The following is a 25,453-nucleotide window of genomic DNA, read 5'->3' on the forward strand; positions in this document are numbered from 1 at the left end:
TAAAAAGCAGGATCGGGCACATTCAGGCCGTATACCACTAGTAAGTAAAAAGGTACCCTGCATGACCGTCTTCAGTAATAACAACCTCCTATGATCATCCTTATAAAAAAGGAGATAACATCGCAGGGCAGAGTTTTATGGATGAGAACTGCCACCCAGCCGCAGTGTCCAGATGCTGGGGAACAATAAAACTGACCTGCCCATGAACATTTAAATTTCTCGTGCTCCACATCAGAAAGCTGTGTTTCCTGGAGACATAACACGTGCATACCCTGGCGGCGTAGTGCCGCCAAGATTTTGGTACGCTTAATCAGAGAACTAACTCCTCCCACATTCTGACCTTAGTAGTACCTAAGGGTCTCATAAAGTAGAGTACCTAAAGAGGATCATTAACAAGAGGAAAAGGGGACAATACCAAAACTCCCAAGGTGCCCAGCCTCAACCTAAGGAGCAACCACCAAATGGTGGCACCTGGACTAAACACTAAAAACGACCAAAATCGACCAGTCCCTAAAAAAGCACCCACCCTCTCCAGACCAAAAATCCCCCAATCCCCCTCCCCCAAACCTATGTAAACCCCCAAGAAACCTAACAACCAACCAGCAAGTGTGTCAGTTGGAGGGATACATGTTTATATGATATGAGGTCCCCCAGCACCACCACCTCCCAGCATACAGTGCATTCAATGAGAAACATAACCATAAGTGAACTGCAAGCAATCAGAAAGACAGAACTACTTATCCTGTAAAATAAGATGTGGTCAGGGTACAAGAAATACATATAACTGCCACCACAGACTGACATATCCCCAAAACACCATAGCTGAAAGAGATGATGTCCATCAACCAAACATTAAGATGACGAGTTAGAGTCTGACCAATAAAATCTTGTGCCAATTGTGGAGTGTGTCAAATGTGTGCCATTGCCCCTCCACATGAATTTTCAATCTAGCAGGGTACGGTAACATAAAACAGGCATTAAGGTCACTGAGCTGTGCACATAGGGGTGTAAAACAACGCCTCTGTTCCATAAGGGCCTGGGAGTAGTCTTGAAAATTTTTTACTATGAACCCCTCACATTCCAAAGTCTCCCTCTTATTTTTAAAGTGGTGCAAGATAGCCTCCTTATGCAAATTATTATGCACTTTGGCAATTACCACTTTATGGTACACTGCGCCTTCACAGTGATGACCTAGGCAGTGCACATGCTCAAACCATACCAGGCCAAGGCCGTCTGGGACAGTAAATTCCTTCTGGATGCAGGCATCCAACAAAGGTCCCAGACGCTGCTCGGTCAAGGACTCTGGAAGACCTATGAAATGCAAGTTGTTGCGGCACAACCTATTTTCAAGGTATTCAATTTTCTGCACCTGGTCCTTTTAAAGAGGCCTGCATGGAATGCATTAGCTCCAAGGTCACTGTAAGCGTGTCCTCAGCAGTAGAAACACACTGCTCTAGCTAACCTGCTCTCCTCGTGGTCTCTGCCAACGTCTCCACTCCAGTAAGCTGTTCCAAAATGGGAGCCAGCAAAGGGTATAGCACACGCACAAGCAGAGCGGTAAGCTGAGAAAGTTGCACCTCAGTAAAGGAAGTTTCCAATGGAACTGGGGGCTCCATCATTTTGTCCCCAACTCTCTTCATCTTGTCAGTATCTTTTCTCCCCCTTCTCGCTGCTATTGACCCTGCTGGGTGAGTTAAAAATCTGGCGATAACCACTAGCGTACACCACAAACAAATTAGTTGGGACAATAAAAGGCAAAAGTGTTGGAGGATCCGGAGCTACTCTAACCCACGTCTGAGCATCTCAAGGCGTCATGTGATCCTCTTTCATGGCCTACAATTTATTTGCCGTAAGTTCTTAAAAACAGCTCCTTTTTCCTCCAACTCCTTCAAGTGCATTTCACAATCCTCCACATGCTGCCCAAAAGCCACTACGTCAGCACGGAGGTCCCTAATTCTCTCAGCAAGGTCCCCTTTAATGATGTTAAGATCTGTTTGATTTCAAGGAACCAGGGTTGGAAAAGTGACCGGGAGGCCCATATCACTCACTTCTGATTCTCCCTCTGCACCACTGTTGTTCTCTATACCTCAACTTGCCATCTTCAGCTCCATGAGACTCTGCTTTCACTGGCATTCAGAATAATGAGCCCTCATCTTGGATAATTCTGAGAACAAATTATTCCTCTTCTTCGGACTAGACTTGGAAGATGATTGGTTCTGTTGGCCTCTGTTGATGCTTGAAGTTAAGGGTGAATACTGCAGTCTTAATGACAATGCATCCCCAGCAACCGATGTAATGACAGACTGGACTTCTTAGTGCAAGTCTGCTTTTCTTAACCATGAAGACCTCTCTTGGACATCTGTGAACAAAATTTACAACGAGAAGGATTATGGTCAAGCCCCAGGCATTGCAAACACCGGTTATGAGTATCCATAATGGAAATGGTCCTGTTGCACCGGTGTACTTTTTAAAGCTGCTGGGGGCTCTTCTTTGGGACACCCTGCTTGGAAAAATAGCTGATAATCACATGGTTTGATTTTGAACCCCAGTATCCCAACTGAGAGCCCAAGGTTCTCAAGCGAAAACCCACACCAGGCTAACTGAAAAGAAATCTTAAAACATCTGAAAAACCTAGCTAAAACACTGACAGGGTGAAAATAAATGCACAATAGTGATAGGAGCACAAAAAATCTTACAAAAACAATTTTAGCAAATTAAAAAAAAAGTCTTAAGGAGAACTCCAATGACATGTTCAACTGGCTCCATGGAAAGGCAAAGAGTGGTTGCACACAACAGCAGCAGGTGGAAGTAGTGTGCACGTGAGGTGAAGCGACTCAAAGGCTTCTAGTACTTAACTAAGCTGGAGAAGCTTTGCCAAATAGGCTGTATAAGTGATATCACCTATGCTATCAGGGCTTTTATCCTGCTTATCCTTGTGGAAATATAAAAACCATTTAGTGTGTCCTCCTGCGCAATGTTCTTTAAAAAGGATTAGGACACACCTACTATAGGAGGATTTTATCTCAGCAACCTTAATTTATTATACTGCTAGTGAAGATTTATATTAAGCAAAGTCGGGTGGTTGGAAGAGGGGAACATCCCATAGCCTGCAAACAAATTGTGCAGCAACTGTTTGAATTTATCCTGAGGCACTGTACAGTAATTAGAAACAAGTTAAATACCTGAAGCAAGTGTTCTCAGAAGATAGCAGGAATATATTCTTACATATTGGTGACGTCATCCACGGAGCCTGGTGTGCACACTGCAAAGTATACTGTCAATTTAAAACTTTGAGACAGTACCCCAACGGCTCATCTGCGGGTGCCTTCCTGCCCGACATTTGAGCAAAGGACCAACAGTATAATACTAAAGCTAAGAAGGCAACTCCAAAGAGAGGGGGGAAGGATGTGAGAATATATGCCTGCTGTCCTCGGACAACACCTGCTGCAGGTAACTTTGCTTTCTCCATGGACATGCAGGCATGATATTCTCACGAGACTCACAGGTATGTAGCATTCGCTTTCTCCGAGGACAAGCAGGCTGTAGGAGATACAGTCAGCGCGCCAAGTTGAGATAACACATTTGGTGATGGGAATTCCTAATCTGCTAGGGTCGAAGGATACAAAACGCTGGGAGAACTTCCTATGAGGTTTTGTATGCTCCAGATAATAGGCTAGAGCATGATTGCATTATAAAGTATGCAGACCTGCTTCTCCAGGATGAGAATCTGACTTAGGGAAGAAGACAGGAACTACAATGGATTAATTGAGGTGCAACTCCCATATCAATATAGGAAAGAATTTGGGGTAGGACCCTGTCCTTGGTAGAACCTGATGCAAGGTGGGTCTACAACCAGAGCTTGAAGTTTGCTTAATCTTCTGGCAGAAGTAAGTGGTACTAAGAACAATACTTTATAAATGAGAAGGTTCAGAGAACAGGAACAGAGTGGCTCAAATGAAGGTTTCATGAGACCTGTGAGGATGACGGAGATCCCACACTACTGGAGGTGGTTTAATAGGAGGTTTGGTATGAAATAAACCTTTCATGAATCTTACTATCAAGGAATGAACGAAAACTGGCTTATTAACAACTCTAGAATGAAAAGCGCTAATGGCACTCAGGTGTACTCTGAGACCAGACCAGAATTAGAAAGATAGAGGTGGTACACCATAAGGATAGGAAGAGAGCACCTAGTAGGGTTGAGTGCTCTGGTTATACCACCAGAGGAAAGCTCTTCTCCACTTGAAACAGTAATATTTCTATGTGAGTGGTTTCCTAGAGGTTTGGAGCATCCTAGAGACACAGTCTGGAAGATTTAAGGAACTTAAGTCTATGTTACATAGTAACATAGTAGATGACGGCAGAAAAAGACCTGCGCGGTCCATCCAGTCTGCCCAACAAGATAAACTCTCATGTGCTACTTTTTGTGTATACCTTATCTTGATTTGTACCTGTCCTTTTCAGGGCACAGACCGTATATGTCTGCCCAGCACTATCCCCCGCCTCCCAACCACCAGCCCCGCCTCCCACCACCGGTTCTGGCACAGACCGTATAAGTCTGCCCAGCACTATCCCCGCCTCCAAACAACCAGTCCCGCCTCCCACCACCGGCTCTGGCACAGACCATATAAGTCTGCCCAGCACCATCTCCGTCTCCCGCCACCGGCTTTGCCACCCAATCTCATCTAAGCTCTTTAGGATCCATTCCTTCTGAGCAGGATTGTCAACAACCAAGCCACCAAGGCTAGAAAGCGAGGGTCCAGATGGAGGAGGAACCACTTATTCTCTGTGATTAGGGATGGAAAAGAACCTAACATCAATTTGGTTCCTTGCACAATAACTCTAGGAGAAAAGGGAACCAAATTTGATGTGGCCAATAGGGAGCAATACGGATCATGGTCACTTGGTCTTGACGTAGCTTAAGAAGAATTTTCCCAAGAAGCAGTGGGGGAAAGGTATATAGAATGGAGTAGGAAGGCATCTGGGGCTACACGATTGAGAGCACAATTTGTGGAACAAAAAGCAGGGAAGCGTACTGTTCTGATGAGAAGCGAAAAAGTCTATTGCTGGTTTCCCCCACTGTTGGAATAGTCAACAAATTAAAGGCATGCTGAGGATAATTCGTGAGGCTGTCCACTCTGTTACAGATCTTAGTATCATCCGCAAATAGGCAAACTTTACCTAAGATCTGTAACAGAGTGGACAGCCGGGAGGGAGTGGAAAACATGAAAAAGGATCTGAGGAAGCTAAAAAAAAAATGGTCTAAGGTTTGGCAATTAAAATTCAATGCGAAGAAATGCAAAGTGATGCACTAAGGGAATAGAAATCCACGGGAGACGTATGTGTTAGGCGGTGAGAGTCTGAGAGGTACGGACGGGGAGAGGGATCTTGGGGTGATAGTATCTGAGGATTTGAAGGCGATGAAACAGTGTGACAAGGCGGTGGCCGTAGCGAGAAGGTTGTTAGGCTGTATAGAGAGAGGTGTGGCCAGCAGAAGAAAGGGGGTGTTGATGCCCCTGTATAAGTCATTGGTGAGGCCCCACCTGGAGTATTGTGTTCAGTTTTGGAGGCTGTATCTTGCTAAGGATGTAAAAAGAATTGAAGTGGTGCAAAGAAAAGCTACGAGAATGGTATGGGATTTGCGTTACAAGACGTATGAGAGACTTGCTGACCTAAACTTGTATACTCTGGAGGAAAGGAGAAACAGGGGTGATATGATACAGACGTTCAAATATTTGAAAGGTATTAATCCGCAAACTAACCTTTTCTGGAGATGGGAAGGCGGTAGAACTGGAGGACATAAAATGAGATTGAAGGGGGGCAGACTCAAGAAAAATGTCAGGAAGCATTTTTTCACGGAGAGAGTAGTAGATGCTTGGAATGTCCTCTCACGGGAAGCGGTGGAAAAGAAAACGGTAACGGAATTCAAACATGCGTGGAATAAACATAAAGGAATCCTGTTCAGAAGGAATGGATCCTCAGGAGCTTAGCCAAGATTGGGTGGCAGAGCCGGTTGTGGGAGGCAGGGCTGGTGGTCGGGAGGCGGGGATAGTGCTGGGCAGACTTATACGGTCTGTGCCAGAGCCGGTGGTGGGAGGCGGGACTGGTGGTTGGGAGGCGGGGATCGCGCTGGGCAGACTTATATGGTCTGTGCCAGAGCCGGTGGTGGGAGGCGGGGCTGGTGGTTGGGAGGCGGGGATAGTGCTAGGCAGACTTATATGGTCTGTGCCAGACCTGGTGGTGGGAGGCGGGACTGGTGGTTGGGAGGCGGGGATAGTGCTGGGCAGACTTATACGGTCTGTGCCAGAGCCAGTGGTGGGAGGCGGGGCTGATGGTTGGGAGGCGGGGATAGTGCTGGGCAGACTTATATGGTCTGTGCCCTGAGAAGGACAGGTACAAATCAGGGTAGGGTATACACAAAACGTAGCACATATGAGTTTGTCTTGTTGGGCAGACTGGGTGGACCATGCAGGTCTTTTTCTGCCGTCATCTACTATGTTACTATGTTTTGAAAAGCTGCTCAAATCCATATCTGGATTGTTCGTTCAGAGGTGGTAAGGACCTGTTCCTCCCTATTTGTTCAGGTAATATATCGTGAACAAGAATTATCTGATTGAGATTATGGTCTTGGAAAGTTTTGAGAGCATTCCAGGAGATTGATAATTTTTTTTTCCCGTGGGAACCAAAAACCTTGTGTATGGAGACCGTCGAGATGAGCCCCCCTAACCGATCATGGAGGCATCAATGGTGATGTGGAAAAGGCTGAAAAGGAGTGAGATTCTGGGGAACCATCCACCACTACAGATAGTGGCATAGCTGTGGAGTAACTCAAATGCGGGCTGAGAGCAACCTCGTGGCTTCAGACACTGAGAGGAGAGTGCCCCAGAAGTGGAGCCGAGCCAATGGTGTTACATGGACTGTTGAAGCCATGTGGCCTAGAAGGCGGAGCAGCTGACAAGCAGATACTTGGGTGGATCTGGATATCTGGGCGGAGAGCTGCATTATGTTGTCTGCTTTCAGTTGATGGAGGAAGGCTCGACCGTAAGTAGTATCCGGGAGAGCCCCAATGAACTGTAAGGTCTGAACTGGCAGAAGATGTGATTTGGGGTAATTTATCACAAACCCGAGAAGTTCTAGGAGAAGTATGGCGGACAGAATTGAAGTCTGTGCCACCTCTCAGGAGGCTGCCTTGATTAACCAGTCATCGAGGTTGGGGAAGATGTGTATGCCCCACTTGCAGAGAGTTGCAGCTACCACTGAAGCCAAGCCAAGATGAACAGTAAGACCTTGTACTGATAATGCTGAGTCCCACAGCAAAAGTACAGGAAACTTCTGTGAGCAGGGAGAATAGGTATGTGAGTATATGCCTCCTTCAGATCTAGAGAGCAACGCCAGTCGTTAAACTGGATCATGGGAGAAGTGATCCCAGAGAAATCATGCAAAATTTTTCTTTGAGTAGAAATTTGCTTAAAAGGTTGCAGATTGAGAATTGGTCGTACTCCCCCATCTTTTTTTGGTATGAGAAAGAACATGGAGTAAAACGTTTGACCCCTTTCCGATGGAGAACTAGTTCTATTGCATTCTACCAGAGGGCAGAGAGTTCCTCTCGAAGTACTATCTCTTGGATCGTACTTGGAAGGAGTTGAAACAAGACTCTTGGTGGATGGTCAAGAGGTCTTTTTTTCATAATGGCGAGCCTAACCTTGCTTTATGATATGTAGCACCCAACAGAGGTTATAAGTGGCCACTTCTGTTGAAAGAGGATTAGTCTGCCTCCTACGGACAGTGGCAATGTTCTCTAGAAAGGAGCCAAAAACTGGGTTGTGGTTTAGATTGAAAAGGAGTCTGTGACTTCTGTCTGCTGCCTTGGTCACGAGCGCTTGGGTGTATTCCTTTGATGTGGTAGAGGAGGAGGAGGAGTATGACACTTAGATGCGTAGTAATTAGAGCGTTGAAAACCTTCTGCAAATCTTCTAGAAGAGGTGGCAGAAGGTTGTGGCCTGGCCAGAGTTTTAATAGTATCTGTATGCTTTTTCATTACGTCTGTTATTTCCCTGACTTTGTCTCTGAATAAGTTGTCAAAAAGAACATAGACATTGGGTAAGGGGAATGAGGGTAATTGGGATTTGATATTCCACCTTTTCTGTGGTACAGTCAAAGCGGTTTACATTTATTACATGAAGTTACAAGAAGTTAAAACAAATAGGAGTGTGTGTTATTTTCTTCATTTTTTAAATTTATATTGTGTTTTTGTAATGATATTTTTTGTTTTTGGACTTGTTCAGTTTCTTTTACTTTGTAAACTGCTCTGAACAGTAAGGTTTGAGTAGGTTACAAGTTTTGCTGTTATTTATTATTATCATTATTACTGCTAAAGATAGTATGGGCAAAATCCAACTAAATCCACAAATGAACCTTTTTCGGAGACGGGAAGCGGTAGAACTAGAGGACATGAATTGAGGTTGAATGGAGGCAGATTCAGGACTAATGTGAGGAAGCATTTTTTCATGGAGAGGGTGGTGGATATGTGGAATGCCCTCCCGCAGGAGGTGGTGGAGATGAAAACGGTAATGGAATTCAGACATGCGTGGGATAAACACAAAGGAATCCTGTTTAGAAGGAATGGTTCTGCGGAATCTTAGCGGAGATTGGGTGGCGACACTGGTAATTGGGAAATAAAATGGGAGCTGGGCAGACTTGTATGGTCTATGCCCTGATTGTGACTGGATAGGGATGGGCTGCAGTGTAAATTTTAAGGGGATTCGGCGTTAGCTCCAGAACTTAGTACAAGAACAGTGCTGTGTAGACTTCTACAGTCTGTGCCCTGAGAAAGGCAAGGACAATTCAAACTCTGGTATACATATAAAGTATCACATACCATGTAAATGAGTTTATCTTGTTGGGCAGACTGGATGGACCGTACAGGTCTTTATCTGTCATCATTTACTATGTTACTATGTCTCCACAAGGAACATGTGCCAAATTCAAGGTCGGAAACTCTGAGCCAGGAAAGACATCGCATTGCTACTGCTAAGGTGGAAATGCGTTAAGAGACATCAAAGACATCAAAGGATTGCCTTACCAGATATTTACCACAGTCAAGAAGTTTCCTGTGACGCTTATGGAATTCTTCAGCTTTCTCGGGAGCAAAGAATTCCACAAAAGATAAAATTGATAATCCAAGATGCGATTGGTTAGCACTGAAGCTTGAAAGGCTTATATTTAAATGCGGCAAACAGACCTATGGGATGCAAAAGGGGAGACAGAGAACAGTCTAACGTTCTAGCTTCTCTTCCCGGAGGAGCAGAAGCATGAGACCTTGCATTGCGAGTGAGTTTTAAAGAAGATTCCACAACTAGGGAATGACAGGGTAACAGTTTTTTTTTAAACCAGTGCATTTTTGTTATCCTGTACATTGTGTCAATTTTCTTTTAAGCAACTTGAACTGTTAGTGGATTCTCTCAGTTTTTGATTAGGGTATTCTTCATAACTGCATGAAGTGGAACAGTTATTCCCTCTCTAGGAGTAGAATCATAATTGAAAACCTCAAAATATTCTGAATAAGCTTCTTCCTCCATTTCTAATTTTGAAAGGTATGGCTTGGGCCATCTCACTGACAAAGCCAGGAAAGGATATACTTTATGGAGGAGACTTATGTCTCTAAGCCAGCAAAGGGTCTGATGGGATGCTATAGGACTCCTCAGCCGAGCGGTCCTGTGAGTCCTGATCCATCTCCCAGGAGAGGTCTGAGTCTGACACTTGAAAGTACTCCTCTTGGGTAGTACATGGAAGTGACCGTCGACTAGAGCATCGAGGAAGATGTCTCCAAAAATGGAGAAAGTTCCTCTGCCAACGCATACATCAGCCAGGTTCATGGTGGCCCCCAATGGTCAACACTGAACCGGTGTGGAGGAGCTTTCCTGTGACTCTCTGATACATCTACAGGCTGGACTGAGGCTAGTGCAAGCAGCCTGTAAGTCTGAATAGACTGCATATGCAGTAGCCCCGAGCTCCTATTTGAGCATAGCCTGGATTTCGGTGCCGGCTGAGCAAGAGGTACCCGAGTTATAGCCTGTGCAGGAGATCGAGGACTTCATAGACTCGTTGAGAAATAAGTTGTAGAGAAGGAGAGTGGTCACTGCAGCATGGACACTTCCCATGCATCGAGGATGTTGATGCAGGGGAGATGTTGGCAGAATGCCTGGAGGGAAAATGATAGTTATGTTTCTTAGATTATTTACGCTGCAGGTCTTGGTGCTCCAGACCTACGCACTGGACACACCAGTTATGGAGGTCTGTGCCTGAAATGGTCCTACTGCATCAAGTACACTTCTTAAAGTCACTCGGTACCCTCGCTGACAAGGAGGGGAAAACGATCGACGCAAGGTCAAACGGCTCAATGGCCTGGGGAGCTCGAGTAGTTCCGTACCCGAAAATGGTAGCTACTTCCTGGCCAAAAGAAGGCCTCAGAGATCGAAAATGAATAATTTGAAATATCAATTAATTGAACAAAAGTAATAAAGAAAAAATTGAGAAAAAAAATATCCTGAAAAGGGGAGGCACCAAAAAGGAAAAGTCTGATGTGCTAAGGAGAGATTAGGAACCCAAACTCTCTGCTCCATGGAAAATGGTAGACTGCTGGTCCCGTGCTCGATTGTCAGGCAGAAAGGCACCCATGCATGCACGATGTGGGCACTGCCTCAAAGTTTTAAAGTGACAGTACCCTATGGAAGTGTCTGCACAGGGTTCCGTGGATGACATCTCCCACATGTGAGAAAATCATGCCTGCTTGTTCTTGAAGAAGCACAATTACGAATCAAAATGGCTAGTCATCATATATGTTTTAAAAGCAAGTAAGAATTACATACATTTTGATGCTTTACTGACTCACTGGGCTAAAGATTTTGGTCATGAAATTTCAGGGGATTGTCTAAAGAAATCTATAATTACTGTCAACCAAGTTATGACTAATGTAACTCTGAGAGAGCTATGTTATAAATTCATATTTAGGGCATAAATATCTTCTCACAGAACGTGTAAGACAAAGCTAAAGGAAATAGATTACTGTCCTACATGCAGGGGTGGGACTGCAAGTTTAACCCACATGTTTTGGCATTGTCCAGATAGTCAGACTTTTTGGGGATAGGTGTGCCAGCAACTAAACACACACTGTGCAACTCGTGTTGCTCTACTTCTAATCTTTTTTTGATGGAATGTTTGAAAGATACTTAGTGGGTATGGGACATTTTCTATTTTTTCATAAAGCTTTGTTGTTAGCCAAGAAGTGTATCCTTCTGTACTGGTTGACATCTGTAACAGAGAACCCAACAGCTGTAGTTATTAACTCTTGAATGCACTGGAGCTTCGACTCTTTTGCAGTGGTGTGAATTTCAGGACATTTGGGAATCATTCTGGACTACACTGACTCCTCATGCATGAAGTAGAATCTTAAATGAATAATCCTCATTTTTGTTTTCTATTTTTCAACATTCCATTCCATTTGTGTTATTAACCCAATGAATAGTATACTCCGTTCCCTCTATTATATACTTTTTAATTTTTTTAATAGACAATCTGGGGTGGGGGGGGGGTAAGATTCGTGGGCATACTTAGTTTCAGTAAAGGGGGGAGAGAGGTTGGGATGGGTTTATATCTAGACCAATTCTTTGCAGATTTTTTTTTAAGGGGGAAGGGGAATCAAAAAATTAAAAAGTCATACTGGTCTGACATGCTTTATGGGCCTTTACATGCATTTTGTCATGATCTCACATGTTGAATCTTTCCGATTGTTACATATGTGCTAATTACTAGTTGAACTCTGGTGTAATTTTGCATTGTCTTGACCAATGACGACATTTCACAAAAATAAAGCTTACTGAAAACTCATCAGCATTTGTGGAAAATAAGACTGGGGCACTCTGGTCCTCAGCATCACCAATTGTTTACTAAACTAAGCTCTCCAGCTTCAGGCATTTCCTCTTTATATTGAAAACAATTTGTAGTTCTACTTATCAAATAAAAACTGGTTTAGGAGCTTATATAGCTAACCAGCCCAGAACCTGCATGGTGAACCATCACCATTAGCCGGAGAAAGAGAAATACTGACAACCAGATGATCAAAAACCCCGCGCCATTCCAAACAGCACTCTAAAAATAGCACCGGAACACAGCAGGGCAATAATGCCCCTATGATCAAAGGCAATAGCATGCAAATTCATGTGTGCTATTAGCTCTAATCATAGGGGTACTTCTGTGGAAGGATTGTGCCTGGGCCCTCCCACAGAAGTCCAGGCTGTCAAAAGAGAAAAAAAAAAAAAGCCTGGACCTGTCAAACATACCAGATCTTCCCCACCTTTCCCCCAGAACAGATGCCCTGGTGGTCTAGCACCCATCCCGACCCAACCCTACCCACCCCCCAAACAGAAGAGAGGGTTGGAGGTCCGTTGGTCCTCCAGTCCCCCATCTGGTGGTCTACTGCCCTCCCCCACCTGGTGGTCTAGTGGCCTAGAACCCCCACATACCTTCAGATCAGTGGGGGGAGTTGAACTCAGAACTCCTTCCAGCGCCGCCTCCAAAATAGTGGCACCCTGCCATTGCATCTTGGGATGTGCTGGGCGGAGCTTATGGTGGGGAAGCCCTGCTCAGCGCATCCCCGGATGCAGTGGGCAAGGCAGGGCGGCGCTAATTTGGAGGCGGCGCTGGAAGTAGGAGGGTGTGCTACTCCCTACTCCATCACCTGAAGGTACCGGGGGGGGGGGGGGGGGGGGTCAGGCCACTAGACCTCCAGCTCTCTCTTCTATTTTTTTTGTGTGTGTGTGTGGGGGGGGGGGGGGGGGGGGGGGGGGGGTCGGTCAAAAAGTCTCTTAAGTCGGGCGGGCCTCTGCTAGCATGCTGGACAGGGCTCCCCATTCCTCTCCAATGCTTTGTAAACCCTAACTCCAGCTTTGGAGAGGAATAAAAAATGTCCATTTACCATGCATTTGTATGCTATTAGCGCGGCTCTGATCCTGAGGCGCAGGCAAACACAGGCGCTAGTCTGGTGCTAATGGCCTCTAGCGCCTGGGTTTGCTTTTGATCATCTGGTCCCGAGTATTGTAACAGACCATGTTTGTCACAGTCTGAGGAGACGAGGAAGGAAAAGCTGGTAGGCAGGAAAAGTATTGCAATTTCTCCTATAAACAAGGGAAATGGAAGAAGACTATCATTACCTGAGCAAGTAGGTTGGCAGGTTCCTGGAAAACCCAGTTACTAGAACAGAGGTCCTGGGAGGAGGAACAGGCAGGAAACAAAGCCCAGGAAACTGGCCCAGCACACGGCGTGGGGAAGACAGAGGAGGACTCTGGGAATTGGAGTTCTCTGCACGTGAGCAGAGGATTCCTGAACAACCCAGCAAGCAGTGTGAGAAAGGCAGCTGTAGGGCTGTGAGCTGTTCACCGCAGGGGAAGCAATTAGTTGGTTGCTACCTTCCATCTGAGGAGGGTGGTGTCACTTTCTGGTTGCAGTAGGCAAGTAGTATATCAGTAGGCTACGCACGCACAGAGGGCCCAGAAGAGGTGAAGCAAACTCCCGTTGAAAGAAAAGAAACTAGCCTTGGAGAGCCAGGTGCTGTCCTAGACAGGGATGGGGGAAATAGGCTGTTCTTTAAGAAGTGCTCTGGCTACAGAAAGGGAGAAGGGTTTGGTGTGAAGCTATCCCAGAGAGGCTGTTCAGAGGCACAGAATAAAGACAAGAGGGAAAGTTAAGGTACAGCCAGTAAAGGGCTGGGAGGGAAAAGGTTTAGTGCTGTTCAGTTTGCACGATGGGAGGAGTGCTTAAGGAGAAATTAGATCTTACCTGCTAATTTGCTTTCCTTTAGTCCCTCCGGACCGGACCAGGATTGGACTGATGGGTTGTGCTCGCCTACCAGCAGGTGGAGACTGAGAAAAAATTCTGACTCTAGAGAGCCAATAGGAGCCCTGGCCATGTGACCTTAGCCTCAGTATTTGAATAACAAAGCAGGAAAGAAAGAAAGACCTTCTGTGCCGTATGGAATCCTAGCAGCCACAAAGCACTCGGCAATGCCAAGTATCAGAGCTCACCAGCAACTCTCACCAGAGAAGTGGTATGGCCCAATATGTATTACAGCTCACCAGCAACTCTCACTAGAGAAGTGGTATGGCTCACTTGTACTATAGCTCACCAGCAACTCTCACCAGAGAAGCGATATGGCTCACATGTAATATAGCTCACCAGCAACTCTCCCCAGAGAAGTGGTATGGCTCACGTATAATATAGCTCACCCGCAACTCTCACCAGAGAAGTGGTATGGCTCACTTGTCTTATAGCTCACCAGCAACTCTCACCAGAGAAGTGGTATGGCCCACTTAAGATTTTATATATATTCCATCAACTGAGCTTACCAGCAACTCTCACCAGAAAAGTGGTAAATCATATGTAAGGTTTTATAGATTTTCCAGCAACTGAGCTCAGCCACAACTCTCACCAGAGAAGTGGTATGGCGTATTTAAGGTTTTATAGATAGATTCCAGCAATTGAGCTCACCAGCAACCACCAGAGAAGTGGTATAGACCACGTAAAGTTCTGTATATATATATAGTATTGTTCCACGAATCGTAAAGGAATGAATACACTTCCTACTGAATACACTTCCTACTTAATAAAAGAAGCTAAAGAGTAGAGAGAACATGGGAGGGGCCTGGTCCGGTCCGGAGGGACTAAAGGAAAGCAAATTAGCAGGTAAGATCTAATTTCTCCTTCCTTAGCATCCCTCCGGACCGGACCAGGATTGGACTGATGGGAAGTACCAAAGCAGTAATCTGAAGGGAGGGACCCTATGAAAACTGCAGAGAAATGTTCATGCTGCATAGGCCACCTGGCGACAACTAACATGTAGTGTGTCCCAATGAGCAAAATAAAATGAAACTAGGACTAAGTTGCCAACTTACCAATGGGCACCGAGAGCACCAAAAATCGCCATAGTAAGAATAGAGCCCGCTTCTGAAGTTGTGGAATATGTTGTAATACGCTGTGGAACTGCCCTCTCAGCGAGAAGAGAAATAGACATTCTCATTTCCTTGATCCTTCGCGATATAGCGGGTTAGAAACAATGAAAAACTTTTACGCCTACTGGCTAGAAGGACAAAACCAATAAGAAAAAACCGATTGGGAAAGGTGAAAACTTTAAACTACAGCAGACCGAAAAGAAGTTACCAACCGTAGAAGTATTCCACACATAGATCTACTTGCTGCAATGGCTACTGGGAAACACTGCTTGAAGAGGAAAACTTTATAGAAAAAGTTATGGCTACTAGAAAACAGAACTTTAAGAGTCTGTTCACCTAGTTCACCTAGCTGGTGGACGAAGCGGGAGGTACAGGTGCAGGACTCCTTTAAGAAACCGCTTTGACAGTGGATGCTGCATAAGCGTGCGGTTGTCAACAGTATCATGCATCACTGATAGAGCTGCCAAATGAACTCTAATGGATGAGTAAGACAGACAAGATTTTGCAAGATGCAGAAGATATTCCAAAACATGCAAAATGGATACTGTTTGTGGAATGAAGTGGCGAGAGGAGTACCACAGAGTGAACCGTCGCCACTTTGATTCATAGGACTTTAATGTAGATTTCTGTCTGGAAGCAATTAAAACTTGAAGTACTTCCTGCGAAAATATCAAAGATGTTGCAGACCCAGTAACCACGCCATAAGTTTGAGTGACTGGGGGTCCGGATGTAGAAGGGTGCCTTGGTTCTGCGTAAACACCTAGTGAGATGATGGAAGAAACGCATAAAGAAGGCTGAAAAACCCCTGCTGGACGTTGGCATCTGTCCCTGTCTCCGTCAAGACTGTTGCTGAACGGAAGAAGCAAGAAATGTTCGTGAGCCTGAAGGCAAAAAGAGATAGCCCTGAAGTGTCGCAGTGAGGAAGTAAGGCTGAAAAAATGAGAGTCCATTCACCTAAATGCAGGGTGACACAACTAAGAAAAAATTAGTACAAACTCAAGAGTATACTCTTAACTCCTCCTTGGCGGATGACATAACCCATTGCCATGGCAAGGACCAACATAGCTCTCTCCGCCTTGTTTGTCAGTAGGGAAAACAAAATTCACCCGAAGGTAAAACGAATTGCTGAGGTCCCCCAGAAAAAAAAAAATATATATATACAAACAAGCTTCTGCCAAAAAGTGTACTGCACGAAGCATCCCAATGACAGAACTAAGGTTCTTGAGATAACTAGATGACACTTAAATAGTGCGATTGATGACCCTGAGATTCGCAATAGGATGAAGGAAAATTCCTTCTTGGGCATTAGAAAGTAAAATTGCATTCTGCAGAATAGAGCGAGGAAATGGCCGAAGGCCCAAGGTCACCAAGAAAAATATAAACTGGGATGTTTGCAGAGGAGACAAAAGACTGTGCGCCAACCTGACTAAACAAAGAGAAAATCAGAGATATCTGATGAGAGATCAAATGAGAGATCAAATGAGAGGCCTGGCTACAATCACCACCCAACCTAGAGACTGTAAGAAATGCAACACCCGGTGCGTGACCTGAGAACTCTGCTGATAAGACTTTCTCCAATTAGGCAGTCGTCTAGGTAAGAATGAAATGACCCTAAGAGCGCAATGAACATCCTCTTAGATCTATAAAAGAACGGAAGAGAGAGTACTGCTGAAAATGACCGGTTAATGCATAAGCAAAGAACTAGCCATTCTCTGGATCCTGAGGAGAAGAGGAAGGGTGACCAAGGACACCAGTTAAATAGGGCTACAAACTCCAACCCTATCTCTATGGCGTTCCATAGTTGGGTAAGTTCTGAATATAGAAAGTTCTGAATATAGGAGTCCACCAGCTATGGTAGTACGCTCCGGACAGAAAAAAATTGTCCCAGTATGAACGTCTGATTCACCGGCCTGTAATTTCTTGGATCTCCCTAATCCACATACCACTAATCCACGTACCACGGTCATGCGTCCTCCCTCACTGAGAGGTAGATTGTAAGCTCCTTTGAGCAGGGAACGTCCTTCTTTGTTAATTTGTACAGCACTGCGTAACCCTAGTAGCGCTCTAGAAATGTTAAGTAGTAGTAGTAGTACCAGACTCACACCCAATAGATATGAATGTTGAGCTTGTTTCAGGTTAAAACACCGAACCTAGGCCCAGGGTCCCCGGTGTTTCTAGTGGTGAACAGCCATGGCAAATATTGTATGCGTTAGTTTGCAGAATTACTGCAAAGCCTTTCTTTTGGAGCAGAGATTTCTGTTCGATACTCTCGTGAGAGGTTTTTTTTTTTTTGGTTTTTTTTTTTTTTCTTTTCTTTAATGCTGTTCTGGCTGTAGAAAGGTGGACATTTGAGCTTCCCCAGAATGGCAAAACTTATGTACCTATGCCCATTAGATATGAATGCTGGACTTGATGGACTTTAGGCCTTACCCAGCATAACCATACTTATGTACCTATGGTATAAATACACAGGAAGTGAGTGAATCCCCTTCCAATTGAAAGAACACTCTGGAGTGAAGGCGCATAGAATGAAAATGAAAAAGGACAAACTTGGAAATTACCTGTAACGAAAAAAGTGAAGTTGTGCCACAGCCACTTGGTGAAGGCAGTGTAGACAAGACTGTATCTGAATTCAAGAAAGCTTGATATAACATCAGGTCTCTAAGGAAGAGGAAGAGATAGCAGATGGTATGTATAGGCATACTGGACCAAACCAGGATGTTTATAATCTGCCAATGCTGAACTGATAGAGTAGTGACAAACACGAGTAGATGGTTTGAGGACTGTCCACTATCTTTAAGTGAAAGGATGACTTTATTCTCTAAGTGACCATATGTCCTGTAAAAACCAGAAGAAAGCTAAAATGAAAAATGAGAGGCTTCAAGGCAGTTGGAAAAGAAGGGAAGACATGAATAAAGCATGCCTGCTAAGGCAGCTGAGTGACTGGGAGCTTGGTAGACAGGACTGTCCCTCAGAGAATATGAAAGAGCTGATATATCCCCATGGCATCTGAACAATATACTGTATGCCTCTAGAGAAGGCTTCTTAAAGTCGGAAAAAGAAAACACTGTGTAACACTACAGCCATTGAGAGTGTCTGTTAAGTTCTTAAAACACTATATAACATCATACGCATGGAGTAAAATGCTTGAAAGGAACTAAGATATTATGGTCAGAATTGCAAAGTACCAATCAATTGACTCTTAGACAATGTAGTCCTATTCACCAGGGAATGAGAAAGACAGAAATTTACTCTATGCCTATAGAGAAAGTTTCTAAAGTTCTTAAAACACTGTATAATACTACAGCTATTGAGGAAAATGCTTGAAATGAATTATGATATTATGATAAGATGCAGATTTTCCACCAGGCAATGAAAAATGACTGAGCACCAGAAAAAACTAGTGTTAACAGCCCCATGATACATAGAAATTTAAAAGAAGAAAAGCTTGTTATATATCCATATATGAAAGGAGCCCCCTTTCAACCAAATATTGCCTGCTGATGTGAAGAGCATTTTAGAATACGCCGTTCAGCACATACAAAAGTGTACACATCTTGGAGCCGAACTGCTCTATGAACTGCAGCCTTACCTTCAGCAGAGAGATCCCCGACTGATAAGATGGAGGGAGAAACAAAATGGCCGCCGTTCGCTCCACTGGCCCTGTGGCGATCGTCGACAGCGCGCCCGACACCTCCGAACAAGCGGAGCCCAGTGGAACGGCGAAGAAACAACAGCCGGCGAAAAAGGCCCCGAAAAAACTGGAGGCAGCACCGGACCCGAAGAAACCTTGAAGGGAGAGCAAAATTTACATGTTCCGGCTGCGTGAACTGCGCGACGCTGACCGACAGCAGCTGTTTGAACTTTTAAGCCATATCGGAAAAAACAGGTGGCCGCGCTTACGCGGTTCGCACCTTTCTTTTTTTTTTTTTTTTTTCATTTGTTTAAACTGCCGCCGCCAAAACGCAAGAAAATGGAGGAAATTAAATCTGACGAGAAAAATCGCTGTTTAAAGTCACAGATACTGAATTATTTTCTTCTGTTTGTTTTTTTTTTTTTTTTTTTTTTTATAACCCCTCAATCATAATAAAACACTGGAGCTGCCTGCTCGTTAGAAGTCTGCGGAAAGAAAGGCTGCTTCTTTGAATTTACTTTTATTTGATTTAATTCTTTTAAAGCAGCTACCTGTTAAAAGTGGCTGCCTCTCCCAAAGACGGTACACCTTTCCAGAGAAAGGGACGGCCCTTCCCTGCTAAGCCAGGGAGATGGGGAGGAAGGGGGGTGGACTCGAGACACCCGAGTTTAACACCCCCGAGGCTGTCAAAGAAAGAAGAGAAAGGAAACCCTGTCAAGCCTCTAAATAAGATTCCAGGCACAGAAGAATTATCACAAATATCTAATATCTAAAGAGAAAAGGAGAGAGACTAATGGGCTCACTTCCTACCTGCTGGGAGACTGAGAAAATACTGAGGCTAAGGTCACATGGCCAGGGCTCCTATTGGCTCTCTAGAGTCAGAATTTTTTCTCAGTCTCCACCTGCTGGTAGGCGAGCACAACCCATCAGTCCAATCCTGGTCCGGTCCGGAGGGATGCTAAGGAAAATGAAGTTAACTCTGGGAAGGTGCACAGGGGGCATGGAGAGGGAAAAGGAAGCAGGAAAGGGATGGCAGCTACCTTCTAGAAGTTTGCTATTAGGCTGGAGTAAAAGGAAGTCATAGGAAGATGCACTGTGGGGATTGCTCCTTAGTAAGGTTTGCTACGTTTTTGCACATAAATGCTGGGGGAGGAGCATGGAACTTATGGATAAAGTTCTATGATTAGCCTGTTCATTGTTGAAAAAGTAAAAGAAAAACCTTAGATATTATAATTAGCCTCCTGAGAGAAAAGGGGAAAATTTGCTGACTGTAATGGAGGCAGTTTAGAGCATTCAATAAATGGAATTTATAGCACATGTGCAGTCCACAGTCTGGTGCTTAGTAAAGGGGGAAGGAGCCCCTAGGAGGCGTGGTGGCTTGTGCTGAAGAGAGGGAGGGGAGGTCTGTTACTTGGGAGAAAGAGGGCCAGGTAGACAGAGCACCCTCTTTTTGGACCACAATGTTTCCAAATTCTGCTAGGTACCAGAGCAAACTCTGTTCAGGCAGGTGTCTAGCCTGGGCTGGTTGGAGAAAATGTGTTCATGCTAGCTTGTGGCGGGAAGTCCGTGAATTGATTGCTGTCGTGTTTACCCCCCCCCCCCCCCCCGACAGTATTCAATCATTGCATGGTGCCCTTAAGGGGCGAGGCACAAAGAATTACTTTGTTTTTCTGTCTCCATCTGTTAGATGACAGACAACACCCACTCGTTCTGTGTTTGTCTGGTATGGACATTAAGGAACAGGCACTGCTCTAGCACTAGCCAACTTCTAAAGTAAACTTGAAAAATTTTCACTGGTATCTTCAAGGATGACAATGCATTCAAATTCACTGAAAGAGTACTGATCTAGGTTTTCAAGCTAATTATTCTATTGGGGGCTAGAAAAGAAAGCAATTCACAGCTACATAATTGGTTATAAACATATACAATAGGTGTTTGTTTACCAATGTCTAGATTAAATCTAAAATTTTTAAAATATTTTTCTAGGTTACATATACAGTATGCAATTAGATATAGGAAGGGAAAAGGAAATGGGACTTGATATATCGCCTTTCTGTGGTATTTTGCAAATCAAATGATCTCATTTTTTGTTAACCTTATCAACTGTACCCAAGAGGAATGTGGTCTACTCTATTTTCCAGCCTGTGGCTATTTTAAAATCGTATGACACACCTCATCATTCTTCAGGGCCATAAAGTAGTAATGGATGTTCTTGCTTCGGGCATACTCTTTCACTCGAGCCTTAAACTCCTTGTGATCCAGCACCTCACCACAATACTCCAGCACAAAGGTGTTCCTGGAAAAAACGAGAAACAAAAAACAGCCGTGTGTATGCCTGCACATCTAATGGTTATCCATTAAATATACTTTGCATTTGTATCGAGATACAAGATTACCTTTTAAGTCACAAGTTCCACATTTACATCATGGATATTTTATAAGCTAAAATGATAAAGTTCAGAAGGTATATGGCTGTGAGGTAAATATCTTTAGTGAGGCTCATGTATTATTAATTAGCAAAGAACACTAATTCACATAGTGCTGTAATAAGTTAATTCACATGACTACAATATTAGACCTAATAGATTATTCTCCCAGTTTCACCATAGCAAGGTTAAACAACTCGCGCTCATGTTCACATAGTAAACAGTAGATAAAAGATTAAAATATGTTACCACATTCACAATTCTAACATCTGCACTAAGCTGTCAGTTGGAAAAGGAGAAATTAGATCTTACCTGCTAATTTGCTTTCCTTTAGTCCCTCCGGACCGGACCAGGATTGGACTGATGGGTTGTGCATGCCTACCAGCAGGTGGAGACTGAGAAAAAACTGTGACTAGAGAGCCAATAAGAGCCCTGGTCATGTGACCCTAGCCTCAGTATTTGACTAACAAAGCAGAAAAGAAAGAGAGAAAGATAAGCTTCTGTGCCGTATGGAATTCTAGCAGCCACAAATCACTCGGCAATGCCAAGTATTAGAGCTCACCAGCAACTCTCACCAGAGAAGTGGTATGGCTCACTTGTACTATAGCTCACCAGCAACTCTCACCAGAGAAGTGGTATGGCTCACTTGTAATATAGCGTACCAGTAACTCTCACCAGAGAAGTGGTATGGCTCACTTGCAATGTAGCTCACCAGCAACTCTCACCAGAGAAGTGGTATGGCTCAGTTGTATTATAGGTCTCCCGCAACTCTCAGTTGTCTTATAGTTGTCCCGCAACTCTCAGTTGTATTATAGGTCTCCCGCAACTCTCACCAGAGAAGTGGCATGGCCCTCTTAAAGTTTTATATATATAGATACATATATACATACCCACCTATAAAGATATAGACATATACCTACACATATATACCAGCCACTGAGGCCACCAGCAACTCCGACCAGAGATGTGGCACGGGCCACCTAAAGTTCCATATATACTAGCAGCTTGTCATATTCTTTTTTTTTTTTTTTTTAAATATTCCATTGAAAAGATGCCGAAATATGGGAGGGGCCTGGTCCGGTACGGAGGGACTAAAGGAAAGCAAATTAGCAGGTAAGATCTAATTTCTCCTTCCTTAGCGTCCCTCCGGACCGGACCAGGATTGGACTGATGGGACGTACCAAAGCAATAATCTTAAGGGAGGGACCCTATCAAAGCCACTAAGAATATGCGAGTTGCATAGATCGCCTCCTGGCAACAATGAACATGTAGAGTGCATATCAATTAAAATAAAATGAAGCTAAGCCCAAACAGCACCGTCCAACATGAGCACCTAGGGCACCAAGAAGTAAGATAGGTGAAAACACTCTCTGGAGACGGTACCCCAGTGAGCAGACAAATAGAGGATATGAATTTCATAATCTGTCGAGATATAGTGAGGCCGAAACAACTAAAAAAAACCTCACTCCAACTGACCAGAAGGACCAAAAAGAAGAACCAAATAGCTTGTAACAGCTCTCTAAATATATAAGAGCTCTTTTCATAGGTAGCATATAATTTCCTGTGATCTTGACCTTCCACAAAAGACCCCAGACCAATAAGAAAAAAGTGATGGGAAAAGATGAAAATGGGAAAGTATGGTAGATAGAAAAGAAGTACCCAGATGCAGAAGTACTGCCTACATAGACGTACTTGCTCCTTGGAAAAAAATTCCAAAAAGAAAAAACGGAAACCTGCATGAAAGTAACTTGCAGAACCTACTCTCCTAGCTGAAAGCTAAGACTAAAAGCACTGTCTGAAGACAGTAAGAAACCATAAAGGAAACCAGAAGATCTCGGACTATCGGGCGAAGAAGACTAACTCCCTGTCACTCCATGGTCTGACAATGTCGCTAAGGCACAGAGACTGAAATCGGAGAAGAGAAAACTACAACTACCAAAGACGCCGTCCTACTTAGCAAGGCTGGATGCCTGTGCCAGGTGGAGAGCATGCGCTAGCCTGAGTAAGAGATAAACAAAGAGACCAGACAGGGGAAACGAGAAATTGCAACTACAAAAGACCCCGTCCTGCTTATCAAGGCTGGATGCCTGTCCCAGACAGAGCATGCGCCAGCCTGAGTACGAGAGAAACAATGAGGCCAGACTGGAGAAGAAAGAAACTCCACTAGACAAAAAGGAAAAAAAAGACAGCCCCAAATGGCAACTTGGTATCCGGCAAGGAAACATAAGGGTTATCCTTCTGAGATCCCAATGCCTGATCGAAATGCCGACCTTGAAGAGAAGACCGTCCTGCCCGAATGGGACGGTATGCTACCTGGCTTGGCGGATGGTAAATCCATACAAATGACCCCTCTGGAATAAAACAGAGGACAGCACACTGCACTGTTCGCTAGCTTACACTTTAGTCTGCTTATAGAGAAGAGAGAAACATGGGGGAAGAACAAGAACTACATGTCAAGCCTGTAAAGAGACTACATGCGAACCCTGTAACAAAATAAACTGACCACCTTGAAAGGAGGCAACACGCCTTCTGGCAGGTTTGCCATAGGAAAGGATGTGCCTTCTGAACATACGATGACCCCCGATCTACCAGGGGACCAGATGTCTATATTGAACGAAGATAAGAAGGCCACAGACTTGCCAGGAGACCGAAAACCATTCTGCCAGAACATAAGATAGAATCAGTCCTGCCAGAGAACAAGATTGAGTATTTTGAAATACCAGAGGACAGGAAAAATATTCCGGACGAATAGAATATGTCACAATGCCGACATAAGACAGAGTGCTCATAATAAATCGGTAGCCCCCAGGGAAACCTACTTGATCTTAGAGCGACTGACAGTCCCCTAGAGTGCCAAAATGCCACCCAGAGGAAAAGGTAAATGGCAACGTAAAGAGACCAGATGCTAGCCCTGGAAGCAAATCAAATGCCAATAGCAATGGAGGAAAAGTAAGTTTCCATGAAAAGAGACCACATGGTAGTCCTGGAACGAAAAAACCGAAGGCCCCAAAACCAACACACAAAGGTTAACACTGATAAAGATGATTGGAAATGCTTCAGGACACTCAAAAAGAGAAAGAGCACAGAAGTGCAGCTGCAAAAGGCAATTGCCAAGGGAAAACCTTGCCACCATGTCGCAGGTAACCCTGAAATGCATCCTGAAGACAATAAAAATTGCACCTCTCGGACTGTGGCCTGCTGACTCTGTAGACAAGCCAGGTCTTTTTGTTTACTTCTTACTTTTTTTTTTTTTTTTTTTTTAAATAGCTAGGCGTCTATCCATGCGTGAAGAAGAATCACCTCTTTTCTGAGGGGTAGCATAACTATGGTGAACTTTTAGAGACTGAGTCTGAGAGAAATATGCAGAACAGATTCTGTCAGCCAAGGTGCTGCATGAAACTCCACAATGAGGAATCGAAGGAGTTGGTGATAAAGACTTGAGCCTTTAAAAGTGCGCTCGACGGCAATGAGAGTCCAAATAGGATGAAAGACACTTCCTTCTTAGGAACTAGAAAGTAAAAAATTGCATTCTGAAGAATCGAGCGAGGCCATGGTGTAAGGACCAAGAGCCCTTGTAGGGAGCTCCCTACTTGACCTGCCTTGCCGCGAGAGCGATAGGGAAAACTGGTGAAAGACATCCGAGAGAAAGTTGGCAAAGTGTAAGGCATAACTGTCTTAAATACACCACAAGAACCACTGGCCAGAGGAAACAAGAAGATGAGTGCCCTGTAAGAGTAGGGCCATGGACCAGTGGCCAAATGTAAGTAGAAAAGAATGGTTTCCTGACATAAACAGGTGAAAGTGGCCTGCCACTATGATATTATGACAGAAAGGAAAACAAGTGAGGACAACAGTATAGATAAATATGCACCCATAGAGCATATGTCATACCAGAGAGAAAAAAGGCATCGCATTTGCTGACACCAAGGTAGCTATAGTGCTATATGCACAAACTAGCCGCCAGACCCGCCAGAATTCTGAAGAAATATATAGAACAGAGTTCATACCAGAGAAGAACGGTAAAGTACTTGCTAACCCAGAGTTAGCTATAGGTCCATATGCAGAAACCAGCCTTCAGGCACATACAGTATCTGAAGAAATGTCTGAAAGTATAAAACACACCATGCAGCAAAACGCCTTAAGATGCTGCTTCTGTAAGAAAAAACCACTAGAGGCTTAGCAAAAGAAACTATACGTTACCTGGAGATTAGTGTTGTTTAAAATTCCCTGTGACTCCTAACCATGCTTGAGAAAAAAAAAAAAAAAACTCTGGGAAAGCATAATTGGAAATCCTGGCCTCTGTAAAAACTGAAAGTACAAACGTGTAGTATGTACAAACGTGTAGTATGTACATACCCTCTAGAGAAAGAAAGAAATAACAATATGAGACA

General features: G+C 44.2%; 1 protein-coding gene across 1 annotated transcript in view; it reads right to left on the minus strand.

The window, feature by feature from the left end:
- SETD2 (SET domain containing 2, histone lysine methyltransferase) overlaps window positions 1-25,453 on the minus strand; it is a 482,526-nt gene that overhangs the window by 363,749 nt on the left and 93,324 nt on the right. Inside the window, 1 exon segment of the mRNA XM_030196916.1 lies at window positions 20,809-20,932. Within this exon segment, the coding sequence (XP_030052776.1) occupies window positions 20,809-20,932 (124 nt within the window).

This window comes from Microcaecilia unicolor, chromosome 1, assembly GCF_901765095.1.
Source record: "Microcaecilia unicolor chromosome 1, aMicUni1.1, whole genome shotgun sequence".
NCBI lineage: Eukaryota > Metazoa > Chordata > Amphibia > Gymnophiona > Siphonopidae > Microcaecilia > Microcaecilia unicolor.